This window comes from Electrona antarctica (assembly GCF_951216825.1).
Source record: "Electrona antarctica genome assembly, chromosome: 12".
NCBI lineage: Eukaryota > Metazoa > Chordata > Actinopteri > Myctophiformes > Myctophidae > Electrona > Electrona antarctica.
This window is the reverse complement of record NC_136793.1, coordinates 1,449,033-1,468,587: the sequence shown is the minus strand read 5'-3', so window position 1 is coordinate 1,468,587 and position 19,555 is coordinate 1,449,033. Positions and strand designations below refer to the sequence as shown.

The window sequence follows — 19,555 nt, the reverse complement described above, 5'->3', positions numbered from 1 at the left end:
CCCACATTCACACACCAACGGTGGCGAGCTCACACACCGACCGACTCATTGGAGCCAATGTAGGGTTCAGTGTCTTGCCCAAGGACACTTGCCCAAGGAGCCGGGATTCGAACCGCCGACCCAGGGATCATTGGACGACCTGCTCTACCTCCTGAGCCACAGGGAACATGACACATGCTGCCCGTAATAACACCATGTCAGTAATAACACCATGTCAGTAATAACACCATGTCAGTAATAACACCATGTCAGTAATAACACCATATAATATATATAATAATAATAACACCATGTCAGCAGGTTTACAACATGCTTAGAAAGCAGCAACTATTGAATACATCTCACCAATATTTGAAGTTACATCATTGGATTTGGTTCCACTTAGTACACTCTCTCTCTCTACGCTAGACGAATGGATTTGACTGGGTAGCAACAAACGCCCTGCAGGCAACAACCAATTAAGAGGGAGGGTGCCTTGATGAGCATGCTGTCCGAGTTGGCAAGCTGTGATGGACCGCGGTGGACGGAATATATTTGCTGTTCTGAAAATGAGACGTAGCCTGTGGAGTTAGTTCAGTCAGACACACTCGAGGGGGTTCATGCCGTGCTCAAAGGCGCATACTATACTCAAGAGGTTAACATGCTGAATTTCTATGTGGGTGTATAAGTGTGGGCAAGTCCCACACGTCATTCGCTGATGTGGCAGTCAGCTGACCAATTGGGCGGGCTACTTAAGCTCACTAGACTGCATGCTCTTCCTGCCTTCCTCTGCTATGGTTCCTGGTTGTTGTGATGTTTGCTCCCACCACCACCCCAGCACCACCGGTGGGCTCTGTTATTTATGTTCCCCATGGGGGGTTTTATTGTATATCTATCTGTATATAATCGTGCCGAGCAGGGAGAAAATGTAGCAGAGCCGAACGCCAAGTCTAATATCGTATGCACACTTGTATTCTCATTCTATAATAAATATTGGTTAAATCTATTTGTGAGTTGTCTGACTGAACTACACATACAGTAGAACTAGAACTGTACTGAACAACTTAAACCACATACAGTAGAACTAGAACTGTACTGAACAACTTAAACCCCGACATCTGTATTGCAGGGAAAGCTTAAAAATAGCAGATGGACATGAAGCTCGATCTTTCCCCGCAATAACATAAAATAGAAAATCCCATATACTGTAGATTTCAGAGCAGATCGTGTCTTTGCTGCTGCAGCCCCCCCTATAGGCTCTGGAACAGACTGCCCTTTACCATTAGAAGTGCGACCGTCTATTGAGGCTTGTAATTATCTTCTTAATTGCCCCCGCCGGCGGGGGCAGCGGCTGTCCACCTCTGAACAGCGCTCAGCGGGTCAATGGAGACCCAATTGGTCTCCGGTTCCAACTCCGATGTTGGGGATTTACCCCCTTTAACACCCTGGGGTTTAAGAGGTTAAGACTCATTTATTTTCAACGGCCTTTGGTCACTCCTGAGGTCATTGTACTCGTTTCATTTTAATTGATGCTTTCCCCCCCCACTGTGTATACAGCACACAGCACTTTGGTCGGTGGCTCAAGGGTAGAGTGGCTCGATGGTAATCGAGTCAAGGTCGCCAGTTCGAACCCTGTGGGCTCCCTCCCTGAGTTAGTGTCGAAGTGTCCCTTGAGCAAGACACTGAACCTCCTAATTGCTCCTGATGTGCTGGTTGGTGCCTTGCATGGTTTCCGCCGCCATCGGTGTGTGAATGTGTTATGTGTGAATGTGTTATGTGTGAATGTGTTATGTGTGAATGGGGTGAATTGATGCACAATCTATGTACAGTAAAGCGCCTTGGATAAAGGCACTACTTTATATAAATGCACCATTTAAGCTCGATTGTTTTACATTGCTCTATGAATAAACATGGATTTGATAGAGCCCTGAGGTAGAGCCCTGAGGTACTCCCCTCAACGGTACCATATGGGGTTTAACCCATTCTGGGCGGGAAGCCCTTTTGGTGTTTATAGCATTATGTTATACTTTAGCTATTGAAAAATAGCAGATCTACAAGCTCATAGCGCGCCACCGAGTGGCGCACTACGAGCTTGTAGATCTGCTATTTTTGAAAAATCGTGAAAATGTGGCACAAATCTTTGAATATATATTCTTTCAGAGCGAATGTTTTTAACTCAAATCTTTATATATATCATCAGATATACTGCAGATTAAAAGTAAATCATGTCATGTCTGTCTGTCTGTCTGTCCCATTCTCATGGACACAATAGCAATATAGCCTGATGTCAGGAACACCTTGACATTCACTTTGTGAAGTCCAGCATGAGTTTGGACAGACAAATGTAAACAGCAACTGGTTAAGGTCAATGCGGTCGTCATCTGTTTCTACGTCCGGAGATTCCTATCCAGGACAGGCTTAGTTCAGACGCGCGCCTCCTCAGGAGACTTGGCTCAGATCTGACCCCATTTTATTTTGGCTGTTAGGAACCCCGTTGCGACCGCATGCTGACGTCAACCCCAGACAGGTTTTGAACCCACAACCTTCCGCATTAAACCTCTAGTTATTTTTGAGTGGTGCAACCACTCCAAGGAACAGCAATGTCCGTGTTGTTCACCTATGTGACTCGTGTTAATGTGTGTGACTCATGTGTGACTCATGAGTACCAGTAGGGGCGCTGTTGTGGCAGAAACAGAGACAGAGAGATGCACTGTTGCCTGCTAATGAGAGAGAGAGAGGGGGGGGGGCTTTGCACCACTCAGTTCACACGGGTGTGATTTTTACTTTATGTTTGTCCTGGACCTGTTGACCTGTTGACCTGTTGACCTGTTGACCTGTTGCCCAGAGTGGCACCTGTTGCCCAGAGTGGACGAGGGAATGCGGCCCTTTAGTTCCCCATTAGGTGTAATATGATCGCATCTCTTTCAGCTGGACAGCAGCTGTGAGTACAGTAGCCTACATACTGTACAAATATAAATATAAGTAGTTCTGGAGAGGTCGTCGTCACCGGAGCTTCAACTACTGCAGAAGTAACTTATAAGGCCTGACGTCGAAATAAATAAATAGTCTTCTGAAAGAATATATATTCAAAGATTTGTGCCACATTTTCACGATTTAAAAAAAATAGCAGACCTACAAGCTCGTAGCGCGCCACTCGGTGGCGCGCTATGAGCTTGTAGATCTGCTATTTTTCAATAGCTAAATAATGCTTAGTTAAAACACCAAAACGGGTTCCCGTCCACAATGGGTTAAGGCTGGAGGGGAATGAGAACCAGCTGAAATCAGATAAACAATGTGTGTTGAATTTGAATCTGAAATCGACTCTGAAATAACTATGTATGCATACAGTATAATAAGGTGTAACTAATCGATTACTGTATCTTCTTAGTGATTATTCTATTGCTGACTTTCACGATTAATTCAATAATTGAGAAGGTTGTTTTATAAATTAACCGATTAACCACTAAGGCTGTCCCCGAGCGAAGGTTCGGGGTTCGAACCTTCGCTCGTTAGGGTTGGCACTCGAATCTTAATAATTAATGGGCTTGAACCATTATTTTTTTCTTTTTCTGCGATATGCATAATAAGACTAAGAGTGCTATGTTCATGCTGTGTTTACATGTTTAGATGTTATTCATAATCAGGGGGGCATTTCAGTTGTAAACAAGCTACTACAAGTAAGACGTGCGAACGCGGGAAGCGAATGCAGCTCGTAAATTGCAAAAACAACAATTAGAATAAATTACGTAATTTAAGGTTTTTTTTTAGTTCTCTTTTTTTGTGTTTAAGATTTTTTTTTAAGTTAAGTTTTTTTTAAAGTTTTTTTTTAAGTTTTTCATTTGAAAGCTTTTCCTTTAATTTTTTTTGAAGTTAAGTTTTTTTTTAAGTTAAGTTTTTTTTAAGTTTTTCCTTTTAAAGTTTTTCCTTTTAAAGTTTTTCCTTTTTAAGTTTTTTTTTAAGTTAAGTTTTTTTTAAGTTAAGTTGTGTGTGTGTGTGTGCGTGCGTTTTCCTTTAAGTTTTTTTTTTAAGTTAAGTTTTTTTTTAAGTTAAGTTTTTTTTAAGTTAAGTTTTGTGTGTGTGTGTGTGCGTGCGTGCGTGCGTGCGCGTGTGCGTGTGTGTGTGTGTGCGTGCATGTGCGTGTGTGTTTTTGTGTGTGATACAGCTGCGCCCTCTGGTGGTGGGCGGGTGGTGTTACAGCGTGACAGACACACACACACACAGACAGACAGACATGATCTGCTGGGTCTCATAGTAAATGCTCACTGCGTTCGCAATCACTGCGTTCGCAATGACACTTTCCCAAAGTTACCCCCCCCCCCCCCCCCCCCCCCCCCTCAATTCCTGCCGAAGTTCGAGTCCTATAAACAGGGCTACGGTACAGCCTTATTAACCACTCATGGCATTGTTTCATCAGTGTAGCACTGTTGAGGCCCCAACAAACAAACGTAATAATAATGGTTTGGTTGTGACCATAGCAAGCAGCGAGGCAGCCAGATAAAGCTACAGTAAAAGTTCAAGCCATTATCCCTTGATGAACAAACTCTTTTTTTCATGGTACAAATATCATAGCCTAATGTTATTCCCATTTACACAGTGATTTTATATGCTCGTCTCGTGCTGATCGGTCACCTGCTGTATTATCGCCAGGGATAGAACGGCACATCGGATATTTGCGCTCGCATGTGGCTAAATATGGCATTAAATCTCACACCCGGTTAGAAATAGTCTCCCCACGGACGGTCTTATGTTGCACCACTCAGTGAAACAGGTCTCAAAGTCACTCTTTTAGCACAGAAATGAACGCAATTAAACAACAACCGCAGATTGTTCCATTCATGTAACATTACAAAACCTGCACTGCATTAAAACAAAAAGTCATCTTCCTGTTCATTTGACTATTTATATCCTTTTTGAATGACAACTATGGAAGATATCTCGCTAATATATGGAGTTACAACCTGGCAAGATAACTATACACGACCCAAACCTCTACCAAAGCATAATTTTGCTTTAAGTATAACCAAGGGGGCCCTTTGGTAGGCATTGTGTGATAGGGGACTGGCAGGACACCAGAGTGCACTTTACAAGGTGATGCATCGAACTCAAGCTTAGATTTCCACTTAGAAATTCACCACAAAAGTGGACCGACAAAGACAGAGGAAACACTCTCATATGCCAATAGATGCTTCTCACATGGCAATTACACGCTCCCCCAGGAGCATTATTCGTCTCCATGGAAGGAACACAAACCCCAGAAGTCACTCACTCACAGTGACCACACTCATACAAACATGGCTGTGAAACCCTGCTTAACGTACAGTAGCCTATTGACGTTCAGTTTTCGTCGACTAAAACCAAGACGAAAAATGTTCGTCGACTACCTTTTTCCACTGACGAAAACTAAATGGAAACTAAATGAAAACTAAGCTATGATGACTAAAACTAGGACTAAATATACTGACAATTTCGTCAACAAATAAAAACTAGACTAAAATGTCAGGAAGGGACTAGTGGACAAGAGATCCAGTACAAGTCATTTTACAATTAGTTGCATGCTGAAAATAGCCGATCTGCAAGCCGCGTTGTGAGCTTGTAGATCGGCTATTTTCAGCAAGTGTAAAATCAGCCATTACGACGGCATCAAGGCCCGCCGAAATACATTTTAGTCGACTAAATCACCTGTAGATTTAGTCGACTAAAATCTTATGACATTTAGTCGACTAAAACTAGACTAACACTAAAACATTCCAGGTGACTAAAATGTCACTAAAAATAAGGGGAAACCATTCAAGAGACTGAAACTAAAATCTAGATTTGCTGCCAAAAACAACACTGCATCACATGACATCATCCTCACTCAGGCCAACAGTGACTCAATGTAACAATTAAGGCTGCTATTGGTAATATTGATGACCTACCCGAGGTACTTGAATAGGGGTGGGACGATATGGGTACCTCACGATACGATATATATCGCGATATTAGGCCCTCGATAACGATAATATCACGATATTCAATATATTGCGATATTTGCGATATATCAATATATTGTATGAAATTTCTAACAGGTTCTGTTGGTATAGCTGACATGCACACATTAGCTGAAAGTAGCCGCTATATATTTCCTTATAGTCCCTCAACCAGCCATCCTTTATCTGATGTGAGGTTTATCATTCCTTATAGTCCTCAACCAGCTCCTTTATCTGATGTGAGGTTTATAGTCCCTCAACCAGCCATCCTTTATCTGATGTGAGGTTTATAGTCCCTCAACCAGCTCCTTTATCTGATGTGAGGTTTATAGTCCCTCAACCAGCCATCCTTTATCTGATGTGAGGTTTATAGTCCCTCAACCAGCCATCCTTTATCTGATGTGAGGTTTATCATTCCTTATAGTCCCTCAACCAGCTCCTTTATCTGATGTGAGGTTTATCATTCCTTATAGTCCCTCAACCAGCTCCTTTATCTGATGGGAGGTTTATCATTCCTTATAGTCCTCAACCAGCTCCTTTATCTGATGGGAGGTTTATCATTCCTTATAGTCCTCAACCAGCTCCTTTATCTGATGTGAGGTTTATAGTCCCTCAACCAGCCATCCTTTATCTGATGTGAGGTTTATCATTCCTTATAGTCCTCAACCAGCTCCTTTATCTGATGTGAGGTTTATAGTCCCTCAACCAGCTCCTTTATCTGATGTGAGGTTTATAGTCCCTCAACCAGCCATCCTTTATCTGATGTGAGGTTTATAGTCCCTCAACCAGCCATCCTTTATCTGATGTGAGGTTTATAGTCCCTCAACCAGCCATCCTTTATCTGATGTGAGGTTTATAGTCCCTCAACCAGCCATCCTTTATCTGATGTGAGGTTTATAGTCCCTCAACCAGCCATCCTTTATCTGATGTGAGGTTTATAGTCCCTCAACCAGCCATCCTTTATCTGATGTGAGGTTTATAGTCCCTCAACCAGCCATCCTTTATCTGATGTGAGGTTTATAGTCCCTCAACCAGCCATCCTTTATCTGATGTGAGGTTTATAGTCCCTCAACCAGCCATCCTTTATCTGATGTGAGGTTTATAGCCCCTCAACCAGCTATCCTTTATCTGATGTGAGGTTTATCATTCCTTATAGTCCCTCAACCAGCCATCCTTTATCTGATGTGAGGTTTATCATTCCTTATAGTCCTCAACCAGCCATCCTTTATCTGATGTGAGGTTTATCATTCCTTATAGTCCTCAACCAGCCATCCTTTATCTGATGTGAGGTTTATCATTCCTTATAGTCCTCAACCAGCCATCCTTTATCTGATGTGAGGTTTATCATTCCTTATAGTCCTCAACCAGCCATCCTTTATCTGATGTGAGGTTTATCATTCCTTATAGTCCCTCAACCAGCTCCTTTATCTGATGTGAGGTTTATCATTCCTTATAGTCCTCAACCAGCTCCTTTATCTGATGTGAGGTTTATCATTCCTTATAGTCCTCAACCAGCCATCCTTTATCTGATGTGAGGTTTATCATTCCTTATAGTCCTCAACCAGCCATCCTTTATCTGATGTGAGGTTTATCATTCCTTATAGTCCTCAACCAGCCATCCTTTATCTGATGTGAGGTTTATCATTCCTTATAGTCCTCAACCAGCCATCCTTTATCTGATGTGAGGTTTATCATTCCTTATAGTCCTCAACCAGCTCCTTTATCTGATGTGAGGTTTATCATTCCTTATAGTCCCTCAACCAGCTCCTTTATCTGATGTGAGGTTTATCATTCCTTATAGTCCCTCAACCAGCTCCTTTATCTGATGTGAGGTTTATCATTCCTTATAGTCCTCAACCAGCTCCTTTATCTGATGTGAGGTTTATCATTCCTTATAGTCCCTCAACCAGCTCCTTTATCTGATGTGAGGTTTATCATTCCTTATAGTCCCTCAACCAGCCATCCTTTATCTGATGTGAGGTTTATCATTCCTTATAGTCCCTCAACCAGCTCCTTTATCTGATGTGAGGTTTATCATTCCTTATAGTCCCTCAACCAGCTCCTTTATCTGATGTGAGGTTTATCATTCCTTATAGTCCTCAACCAGCTCCTTTATCTGATGTGAGGTTTATCATTCCTTATAGTCCCTCAACCAGCTCCTTTATCTGATGTGAGGTTTATCATTCCTTATAGTCCTCAACCAGCTCCTTTATCTGATGTGAGGTTTATCATTCCTTATAGTCCCTCAACCAGCTCCTTTATCTGATGTGAGGTTTATCATTCCTTATAGTCCCTCAACCAGCTCCTTTATCTGATGTGAGGTTTATCATTCCTTATAGTCCTCAACCAGCTCCTTTATCTGATGTGAGGTTTATCATTCCTTATAGTCCCTCAACCAGCTCCTTTATCTGATGTGAGGTTTATCATTCCTTATAGTCCCTCAACCAGCCATCCTTTATCTGATGTGAGGTTTATCATTCCTTATAGTCCCTCAACCAGCTCCTTTATCTGATGTGAGGTTTATCATTCCTTATAGTCCTCAACCAGCCATCCTTTATCTGATGTGAGGTTTATCATTCCTTATAGTCCTCAACCAGCTCCTTTATCTGATGTGAGGTTTATCATTCCTTATAGTCCTCAACCAGCTCCTTTATCTGATGTGAGGTTTATCATTCCTTATAGTCCTCAACCAGCCATCCTTTATCTGATGTGAGGTTTATCATTCCTTATAGTCCCTCAACCAGCCATCCTTTATCTGATGTGAGGTTTATCATTCATTTCCCTGATAGTCCTCAACCAGCTATCCTTTATCTGATGTGAGGTTTATCATTCCTTATAGTCTCTCAACCAGCTATCCTTTATCTGATGTGAGGTTTATCATTCCTTATAGTCCTCAACCAGCCATCCTTTATCTGATGTGAGGTTTATCATTCCTTATAGTCTCTCAACCAGCTATCCTTTATCTGATGTGAGGTTTATCATTCCTTATAGTCCTCAACCAGCTATCCTTTATCTGATGTGAGGTTTATCATTCCTTATAGTCCTCAACCAGCCATCCTTTATCTGATGTGAGGTTTATCATTCCTTATAGTCCTCAACCAGCCATCCTTTATCTGATGTGAGGTTTATCATTCCTTATAGTCCTCAACCAGCTATCCTTTATCTGATGTGAGGTTTATCATTCCTTATAGTCCCTCAACCAGCTCCTTTATCTGATGTGAGGTTTATCATTCCTTATAGTCCTCAACCAGCCATCCTTTATCTGATGTGAGGTTTATCATTCCTTATAGTCCCTCAACCAGCCATCCTTTATCTGATGTGAGGTTTATCATTCCTTATAGCCCCTCAACCAGCTATCCTTTATCTGATGTGAGGTTTATCATTCCTTATAGCCCCTCAACCAGCCATCCTTTATCTGATGTGAGGTTTATCATTCCTTATAGCCCCTCAACCAGCTATCCTTTATCTGATGTGAGGTTTATCATTCCAGCAGCAAAACCATCAGCAATGCTTCCATCACATTCCATGCCATTTTGTTATTATCAAGGTAAATATCCAAAACCAAGACAATTGTGTGCAATGCATATGCAAATTCTAACAGTGAACTTTGTATGTGCTTTTGTAAAAAAAAAGAAGATATATATATATATATATATATATATATATAAGAAAAATAAACAAAAAAGAAGGTGACAACTCTATTCTATTTGATCCTGGGCGCAATTCCCGTAACCTGACTCCGCCAGATGGGGCAGCAGAGAGTACACTGGGTTCCCCTCTCCCCTCTCAAGGCAGCACTGTGTATGCCTTGATCCCGCCTCTAGCTGCCGCTGATTGGCCAGGCCGTTTGGTGGCCGGAGCATCTAGTCTGCCCAGTGTACTCTCTGCTGCCCCATCTGGCGGAGCAGGAGGGGGGAACCCAGTGTACTCTCTGCTGCCCCATCTGGCGGAGTCAGGTTACAATTCCCGCTGCATGCCATGCAATGCAACCACGATGCTGCTGCCAGGGACTTACTGCGCGTTGGTTGAGTCCATACTGTATTCCTCCTGATACCTGCACGCAGCACACACACAGATAGGCACACACACACGGGCACACACACACGGGCACACACACAGATAGGCACACACACAGATAGGCACACATAGGTTAGGAGACAGCTGGGAGGGGAGAGATGAATTCACAGTAGCATGCTGCAGAATCCTCAGTGTTCAAAAGCACACTTATACAACATTCTGGATAGACTGACTAGATTATGCATTCTCAGCAACAGAGGTGTTGCATAGGTTTCCTTATTCCTTGTTTCTGACTCACAGAGGTGTTGCATAGGTTTCATTATTCCTTATTTCTGACTCACAGAGGTGTTGCATAGGTTTCCTTATTTCTAACTCACAACTGTAAGGCAGCAATAGTTGTGCAGATTGCAAAGTTATAATGTGGTGGTGGTGTTGTCTCCTTTAATTTGTGGGAAAAAAGTACCTTACCCAATGAAGAACATAATGGATAATGGCTGCATGCTGTCGACTTACAGGTATACGAAACACAATCATTTTGAACCTGACAAAATTCGAGTTTCAACTCTCTCAGAGTATACACAAATATGCACCGTAAAAAATCATAGGTCCATTTGGATACATTTGTACAGTCTCGGAGTTGCAACACGGATACATGAACACTGACGATTGTACGGCGCATGCTTTCAATGAGGGCACATGCAAGGAGATAAAGATATACAGATATACAGGGATGTATAAAGCAGTGGTTCCCAAACCTTTTCGTGTCAAGGACCCCCAAATGAACATTTATTAGGCCACGGACCCCCATTTGGAAACATATGCCAGTGACCCCGATTTTTACGGCTCTAGCAGTGATTCCGAAAGATATTAATTTCAAGGACCCCCAGTTTCACACCCATTATGCCCTGATTTAATGGCATTTCTATCTATGGTACCCCCATTTATATTGTAAAACCACTGTTAATTTAACTCTGAGAGTGTACAAATGGAACCAAATGGACCCGCTAGGGTCCATTTGGTTCCATTTGTACACTCTCTGAGTTACAGACCCATAAGGGTCCATTTGGTTAAAATGATCATTTAGCTGGGTCCCCCCTGGAACTCCCTCAAGTACCCCTGGGGGTCCCCGGACCCCACTTTATAAAGACACCGTACACAAGGCCAGAGGAGCAGATGTATAAAGACACCGTACACAAGGCCTGAGGAGGAGCAGATGTATAAAGACACCGTACACAAGGCCCCCAAGGAGCAGATGTATAAAGACACCGTACACAAGGCCAGAGGAGGAGCAGATGTATAAAGACACCGTACACAAGGCCAGAGGAGCAGATGTATAAAGACACCGTACACAAGGCCCCCAAGGAGCAGATGTGTAAAGACACCGTACACAAGGCCAGAGGAGGAGCAGATGTATAAAGACACCGTACACAAGGCCTGAGGAGGAGCAGATGTATAAAGACACCGTACACAAGGCCTGAGGAGGAGCAGATGTATAAAGACACCGTACACAAGGCCTGAGGAGGAGCAGATGTATAAAGACACCGTACACAAGGCCCCCGAGGAGGAGCAGATGTATAAAGACACCGTACACAAGGCCTGAGGAGGAGCAGATGTATAAAGACACCGTACACAAGGCCAGAGGAGGAGCAGATGTATAAAGACACCGTACACAAGGCCAGAGGAGGAGCAGATGTATAAAGACACCGTACACAAGGCCAGAGGAGGAGCAGATGTATAAAGACACCGTACACAAGGCCAGAGGAGGAGCAGATGTATAAAGACACCATACACAAGGCCAGAGGAGGAGCAGATGTATAAAGACACCGTACACAAGGCCAGAGGAGGAGCAGATGTATAAAGACACCGTACACAAGGCCCAGAGGAGGAGCAGATGTATAAAGACACCGTACACAAGGCCAGAGGAGGAGCAGATGTATAAAGACACCGTACACAAGGCCAGAGGAGCAGATGTATAAAGACACCGTACACAAGGCCAGAGGAGCAGATGTATAAAGACACCGTACACAAGGCCCAGAGGAGGAGCAGATGTATAAAGACACCGTACACAAGGCCAGAGGAGGAGCAGATGTATAAAGACACCGTACACAAGGCCTGAGGAGGAGCAGATGTATAAAGACACCGTACACAAGGCCAGAGGAGCAGATGTATAAAGACACCGTACACAAGGCCTGAGGAGGAGCAGATGTATAAAGACACCGTACACAAGGCCCAGAGGAGGAGCAGATGTATAAAGACACCGTACACAAGGCCAGAGGAGCAGATGTATAAAGACACCGTACACAAGGCCAGAGGAGGAGGAGCAGATGTATAAAGACACCGTACACAAGGCCAGAGGAGGAGGAGCAGATGTATAAAGACACCGTACACAAGGCCAGAGGAGGAGGAGCAGATGTATAAAGACACCGTACACAAGGCCAGAGGAGCAGATGTATAAAGACACCGTACACAAGGCCAGAGGAGCAGATGTATAAAGACACCGTACACAAGGCCAGAGGAGGAGCAGATGTATAAAGACACCGTACACAAGGCCAGAGGAGCAGATGTGTAAAGACACCGTACACAAGGCCAGAGGAGCAGATGTGTAAAGACACCGTACACAAGGCCTGAGGAGCAGATGTATAAAGACACCGTACACAAGGCCTGAGGAGCAGATGTATAAAGACACCGTACACAAGGCCAGAGGAGGAGCAGATGTATAAAGACACCGTACACAAGGCCAGAGGAGAAGCAGATGTATAAAGACACCGTACACAAGGCCAGAGGAGGAGCAGATGTATAAAGACACCGTACACAAGGCCCCCGAGGAGGAGCAGATGTATAAAGACACCGTACACAAGGCCAGAGGAGCAGATGTATAAAGACACCGTACACAAGGCCTGAGGAGCAGATGTGTAAAGACACCGTACACAAGGCCTGAGGAGGAGCAGATGTATAAAGACACCGTACACAAGGCCCAGAGGAGGAGCAGATGTATAAAGACACCGTACACAAGGCCTGAGGAGCAGATGTGTAAAGACACCGTACACAAGGCCAGAGGAGCAGATGTGTAAAGACACCGTACACAAGGCCAGAGGAGGAGCAGATGTATAAAGACACCGTACACAAGGCCAGAGGAGGAGCAGATGTATAAAGACACCGTACACAAGGCCAGAGGAGGAGGAGCAGATGTATAAAGACACCGTACACAAGGCCAGAGGAGCAGATGTATAAAGACACCGTACACAAGGCCAGAGGAGCAGATGTATAAAGACACCGTACACAAGGCCCCAGAGGAGGAGCAGATGTGTAAAGACACCGTACACAAGGCCAGAGGAGCAGATGTATAAAGACACCGTACACAAGGCCAGAGGAGCAGATGTGTAAAGACACCGTACACAAGGCCAGAGGAGGAGCAGATGTATAAAGACACCGTACACAAGGCCAGAGGAGGAGCAGATGTATAAAGACACCGTACACAAGGCCAGAGGAGGAGCAGATGTATAAAGACACCGTACACAAGGCCAGAGGAGCAGATGTATAAAGACACCGTACACAAGGCCCCAGAGGAGGAGCAGATGTGTAAAGACACCGTACACAAGGCCAGAGGAGGAGCAGATGTATAAAGACACCGTACACAAGGCCAGAGGAGCAGATGTATAAAGACACCGTACACAAGGCCTGAGGAGCAGATGTATAAAGACACCGTACACAAGGCCAGAGGAGCAGATGTATAAAGACACCGTACACAAGGCCAGAGGAGGAGCAGATGTATAAAGACACCGTACACAAGGCCCCCGAGGAGCAGATGTATAAAGACACCGTACACAAGGCCCAGAGGAGGAGCAGATGTATAAAGACACCGTACACAAGGCCTGAGGAGGAGGAGCAGATGTATAAAGACACCGTACACAAGGCCTGAGGAGGAGCAGATGTATAAAGACACCGTACACAAGGCCTGAGGAGGAGCAGATGTATAAAGACACCGTACACAAGGCCAGAGGAGGAGCAGATGTATAAAGACACCGTACACAAGGCCTGAGGAGGAGCAGATGTATAAAGACACCGTACACAAGGCCAGAGGAGGAGCAGATGTATAAAGACACCGTACACAAGGCCCCCAAGGAGCAGATGTATAAAGACACCGTACACAAGGCCAGAGGAGGAGCAGATGTATAAAGACACCGTACACAAGGCCCAGAGGAGGAGCAGATGTATAAAGACACCGTACACAAGGCCCCCGAGGAGCAGATGGGACACTGTAAATGCAAACCATGGGGGGTGTGGTGAGCCCGCCCTCCCTGTCTATCTATGTCAGGGGTGGGTGGGCAACTTTGACGATGCAGAGGGGCCACTATACTTCCACACTCACTCCAGATGGGCCACATTGCATATTACTGTCGTAGCAAAAAATAGCCGATCTACAAGCTCAAAACGTGTCGCACTGCGACGCGTTTTGAGCTTGTAGATCAGCTATTTTTGCTATATTTGAATTGAAATCCTGACTATTTTTTTTTTGCCATTTCTGAATTGGAATCCCGAGAAGTAACCTTTTTATTTAATTTCAAATGCATTTAGTTATAGTTATGTTAACTTTATGAACTAAATAGAAATACATTGGACATACAAAAAAGACAATAACACTTTAATACTAGTAATTAGCTGAAATCAATAATATATCAGTATTCTGATATTAACCTGAGGGCCACATTAAGTGAAGGTGGGGGGGCCGCATGTGGCCCCCAGGGGCCGCCAGTTGCCCCATGAATGATCTACGACGTCATTGGTCGGAGCATTGTGATGTCAAGGATGCTTTAAATACGCTGAGCGCAGCTGGTGTGGCAACGTATTGATTAGCAACACTGAGTAAGACAGATAACGCTGGTGGTCAGCAGGTCAGAACAAGGTCAGCCTTACAGGCATGATCTGAAGGACAACATGGGAATCGGTACTTGAGAGCACCAGAAGGACACACTGCTTAGGGCTGCAGATCAATTATTATCTGAACAAATATTCTATTGATTACTTTTTCAATTGATTGAACAATTGAGAAGGTTTTTTTTTCTTCTCCATTTCGTATACAGTATATCAACAAATCGATGTTAATTTCTATTCTCTTCTAATATAGTTGGGCTTAACCCATTCTGACCTGAGATCAGATTCTAAAAATGTCTTCATCCTGACAGTTTTCTGAAAAAGCAATGTTTCTATGTCAGTCGTTCACTAATGCACTTTTGCTGACACTGCTACTTGTGAATGTAATGAATTCTCTGTCTCTAGTGCCTGTTGGGATTTAGTCTGTTTGTAATGAGTATGATGAATGTCGTTTGATGTAGGTATTTGTACTATTGCCTGGCTGCAAACCAATTTCCCGCAAGGGACAATAAAGTGAACCTTTGCACAACGTTGCAGAACATCCACAGCTCAGAGGTCTCGTTCTTCTCAAAACAAATCACTGTGATTGTAATTTTACAATAATAATCAGCAGTGTCATTATTCCTTGTGTCCATTTTGTTTCTAATTGTCTAGTCAAGTTAATTGATTTGTGCCGTGCATTGTGCACGATTATATTGGCTGTTCAGTTTCATCCATCCATTGTGCAGCAAATATTGAATGGATTACAATAATATAGAAATCCCCATAATCAGTAACACATACTGTAGATGATACTAAATAGAAACTAACCAAATGTGGTTTTATTGAAAGGATTTAGTCTTTTTGTAATGAGTATGATGAATGTCGTTTGATGTACGTATTTTTATTGCGTGGCTTCAAACCAATTTCCCGCAAGGGACAATAAAGTGAAGCTTGCACAACGTTGCAGAACATCCACAGCTCAGAGGTCTCGTTCTTCTCAAAACAAATCACTGTCATCACAGAACAGTGGCCCTCTCACACCCCAACACCCAGTGTTCAACAACACATCTTCAAATCCCTTGTGGTGCTTGTATAAGCTCCCCTCTCCTCTTTATCTCTGTTTCTGAAAATAATTAACTCCATTTCAAAAAAATGAATTAATATTTAATTCAAAGCCTGGCTTCTGTTCACACTGCTGAAGGCTGTATTTAAGTCTTCTGATAGCTGGGTCTGAATTCATCCAAAATCAACAAGATCGTGCACTTGGTGACAAGTTTTTGATTTTTGGTATGATGGTAGGTATGGTTATAAGGTTTTCAAAAACCATCGCAAACGAGTTGGGAGCGCCCCCTAGTGGCCTGTTTGCAATGAATCTAATATTAAATGGGTCAGTATATGGCTAAAAATCAAAATAATTGATAAAAGAGATTTTCCAATGGATTCTATTAGTATTGGGTGTGCTAAATAACATACTAAAACATTAGGAAAAAATAACTTCTGGAAAGGCATCATTTTCAAGATGGCGTCCACGATGGCTGCCAGGAGCTTAAAATGCCTATAAACTGGGATTTAATACATACAAAATCATAACAATTATGCACTTGGTGACAAGTTTTAGATTTTTGGCATGGTGTTAGGTATGGGTATTTGGGTTTTCAAAAACCATGGGTTTTCAAAAACCATCGCAAACGAGTTGGGCTCGCCCCCTAGTGGTCTGTTTGCAATGAATCCAATGTTAAATAGGCCAGCATTGGATTCATTGCAAACAGACCACTAGGGGGCGAGCCCAACTTGTTTATAGGCATTTTAAGCTTACTGAGGCCACCATGGACGCCATCTTGAAAATGATGCCTTTCCAGAAGTTATTTTCACCCACAATGTTTATATGTTATTTAGCATACCCAATACTAATAGAATCCATTGGAAAATCTATTTTATTAATTATTTTTATTTATTTTTACATATTAAATCCAAGCTTTATAGGCATTTAGCAACTATTGTGGACGCAATCTTGAAAATGATGCCTTTCCAGAAGTAATTTTTTCCTACATTTTTAGTATGTTATTTAGCACACCCAATACTAATAGAATCCATTGGAAAATCTCCCATTTAATATTAGATTCATTGCAAACGGACCACTAGGGGGCGCTCCCAACTCGTTTGCGATGGTTTTTGAAAACCTTATAACCATACCTACCACCATACCAAAAATCAAAAACTTGTTACCAAGTGCACGATTTTAACGAATTCAGACCCAGCTATGAAGGAATCCTCATAAAGCCTTTTGCTTAATCCATACTCTGTCGTATGGTACTGTATGACGGAGTTGGAGGACGCCGAAAAGCAGATCTACAAGCTCACATGGCGAGGCATATAATATACATTAGGCTTTTTCTGAATTGAGTGGAGTCGGTCTGCCAAGTGCCAAGAACTAATGTTCTCACTTGGCAAGCGAGACTTTGAGAGTGTAAAGCTATTGATGAATGTCAAGCAGTCTAGCCAGTCTAGCCACCATTGGAGCTAGGAAGTCGTTAGGACAGGTAAGGTGGTGTAAGGCAGTGGGTTCCCAAACTTTTTCATGTCGAGGACCCCCAAATTGACACTGATGAGCCCGCGGACCCCCATTTGAAGAGACATGCCAGGGACCCCCCATAAGAGACGATTTTGACGGCTCTAGCAGTGATTCTCAACCCGTTTAATTTGAAGGACCCCCAGTTTGACATGCATTAGTCTACGGACGCCCCATTTAATGACATTTCTATCTCTGAGACCCCCAATTTATATTGTAAAATCAACGTTGATTTAACTCTGATTCCGTTTGTACACTCTCAGAGTTACAGACCCATAAGGGTCCATTTGGTTCCAAACTATCATTTAGCTGGGGACCCCCTGGAACTCCCTCAAGGACCCCTGGGGGTCCCCGGACCCCACTTTGGGAACCACTGGCGTGAGGTGTTTGAGTGTCAAACAAGCATGGGGGAAGAAGTACTTTTCACGTAAAAGTAGCGATATGTAGAAATATGGTTAAAAAAAAAGGATCACTTTAGTAAAGTATTAGCGTCAAAATATGCTTACAGTATCAATGTAACGGTACTCAAATCTTTTTCGGAAATAGCAGTAAGCTCATAAGCTCATCACATCGCAACACATTGTGAGATCAGTAATGTATGTTTTGAAATATTAATCCAAATCTGCACAGTATAACTATAGTAATAAAGCTGTAAAACAATAATGTAGTGGAGTAAAAAGCAGCGTATACAATATTTGTCTCTGAGATGTACTGAACTAGACCTGGAGCATAAAGTATATTGAAAAAATGGAAATACTCAAGTAAAGTAAAATTACCTCAAAATTGGACTCAAGTAGCACTTGAGTAAATGTAAACCTTTTAGGCCCCACTCACACCTTTACATCTAGCATACAACAATCTGTTGTAAAGGTGTGAGTCAGGCCTATGGCTTCACTCACACCTTTACATCTAGCATACAACATGATGCATGCTAGATGTAAACAAAGGGTTTGTTTACATCTTGCCCCAATGCATTTCCAATGGAAGTCACATGGTTTGACACAACATTTGTGTTGTACGGCTTTCGGCTGTGTTTTTCGACTGCCACCCACCCCCTCATACAACACAAATGTTGTGTCAAACCATGTGACTCCCATTGGAAATGCATTGTGAGCTTGCATCAGTCAATACGTCTCATGCATCAGCTATACATCAATCTGTTGTGAAGGTGTGAGTCAGGCCTTAGCGACACAGTACCAAAAGTTCATCCTTATGGACCCCAAGGACTGTCTAAAGAGGACGAGACGCGAAGACCGTACTGTCGACACCATGTTGCTTATGGTGCTCCATGGAAGGAAAGAAACATGTGCAATGCGTGGGCTATATGCAGCCAACACTTCCGCGTTCAGCTTCCTTGGTCTCAACTGCGCATGTTTCTTTCCTTCCATGGAGCACCATGGAGCAACATGGCGTCGCCCGTACGGTCTTCGCGTCTCGTCCTCTTTAGACAGTCCTTGATGGACCCCCGCAGGGTTGAGTGAGAGTCAGTTACTGTCAAACACTTCTTAATGAAGTTATGGTTATTATCAATGAGAACCTTTATGATCAACATGCATGTGTTCTGAGTTCTATACCAGTGTTGTTTTCATCGACTAAAACTAAATGTTCGTCGACTACCTTTTTCAACTGACTAAAACTAAGACTAAATGTATTGACAATTCCGTCGACAAATAAAAACTAGACTAAAATGTTAGGAAGGTACAGGACTAGTGGACAAGAAATCCAGTATAAGTCATTTTACACTTGGTTGCATGCTGAAAATAGCCGATCTACAAGCTCACAACGCGACGCTACAGTCACTACGACGGCATCAAGGCCCGCCAAAATACATTTTAGTCGACTAAATCAACTCTAGATTTAGTCGACTAAAATCCTAAGATATTTAGTCGACTAAAACCACTTCAGTGATGCTTGCGGAACTCGACTTCGTCTCGTTCCTGACCGCATCACTGTCGTGGCAATAATCACGTTAACCCACACCCTCTCGTGTAATATTGCTTAAGTGGCTAATGAATTAATGATTTATAGAGATGCTCTTGGTACGCTGTGCATACGAACAAACCGCACGTGATTACTCTATATAATATGGTCAATATGTAACAACAACAACGTCCGCTGAAAATAAATATGTAACCGTACACTGTAGCCTAATGTATAATATATACCG

The 19,555-nt window shown here is 43.0% G+C and overlaps 1 protein-coding gene across 1 annotated transcript in view; it reads right to left on the bottom strand.

Moving 5' to 3' along the window:
- The window catches only part of LOC306933679 (uncharacterized protein), a gene marked incomplete at both ends in the record, with an annotated part of 243,238 nt that overhangs the window by 104,892 nt on the left and 118,791 nt on the right, over window positions 1–19,555 (bottom strand). Inside the window, one exon of the mRNA XM_079515989.1 lies at window positions 9,964–10,002. Within this exon, the coding sequence (XP_079372115.1) occupies window positions 9,964–10,002 (39 nt within the window). The remainder of the gene's footprint in view (window positions 1–9,963; window positions 10,003–19,555) is intronic.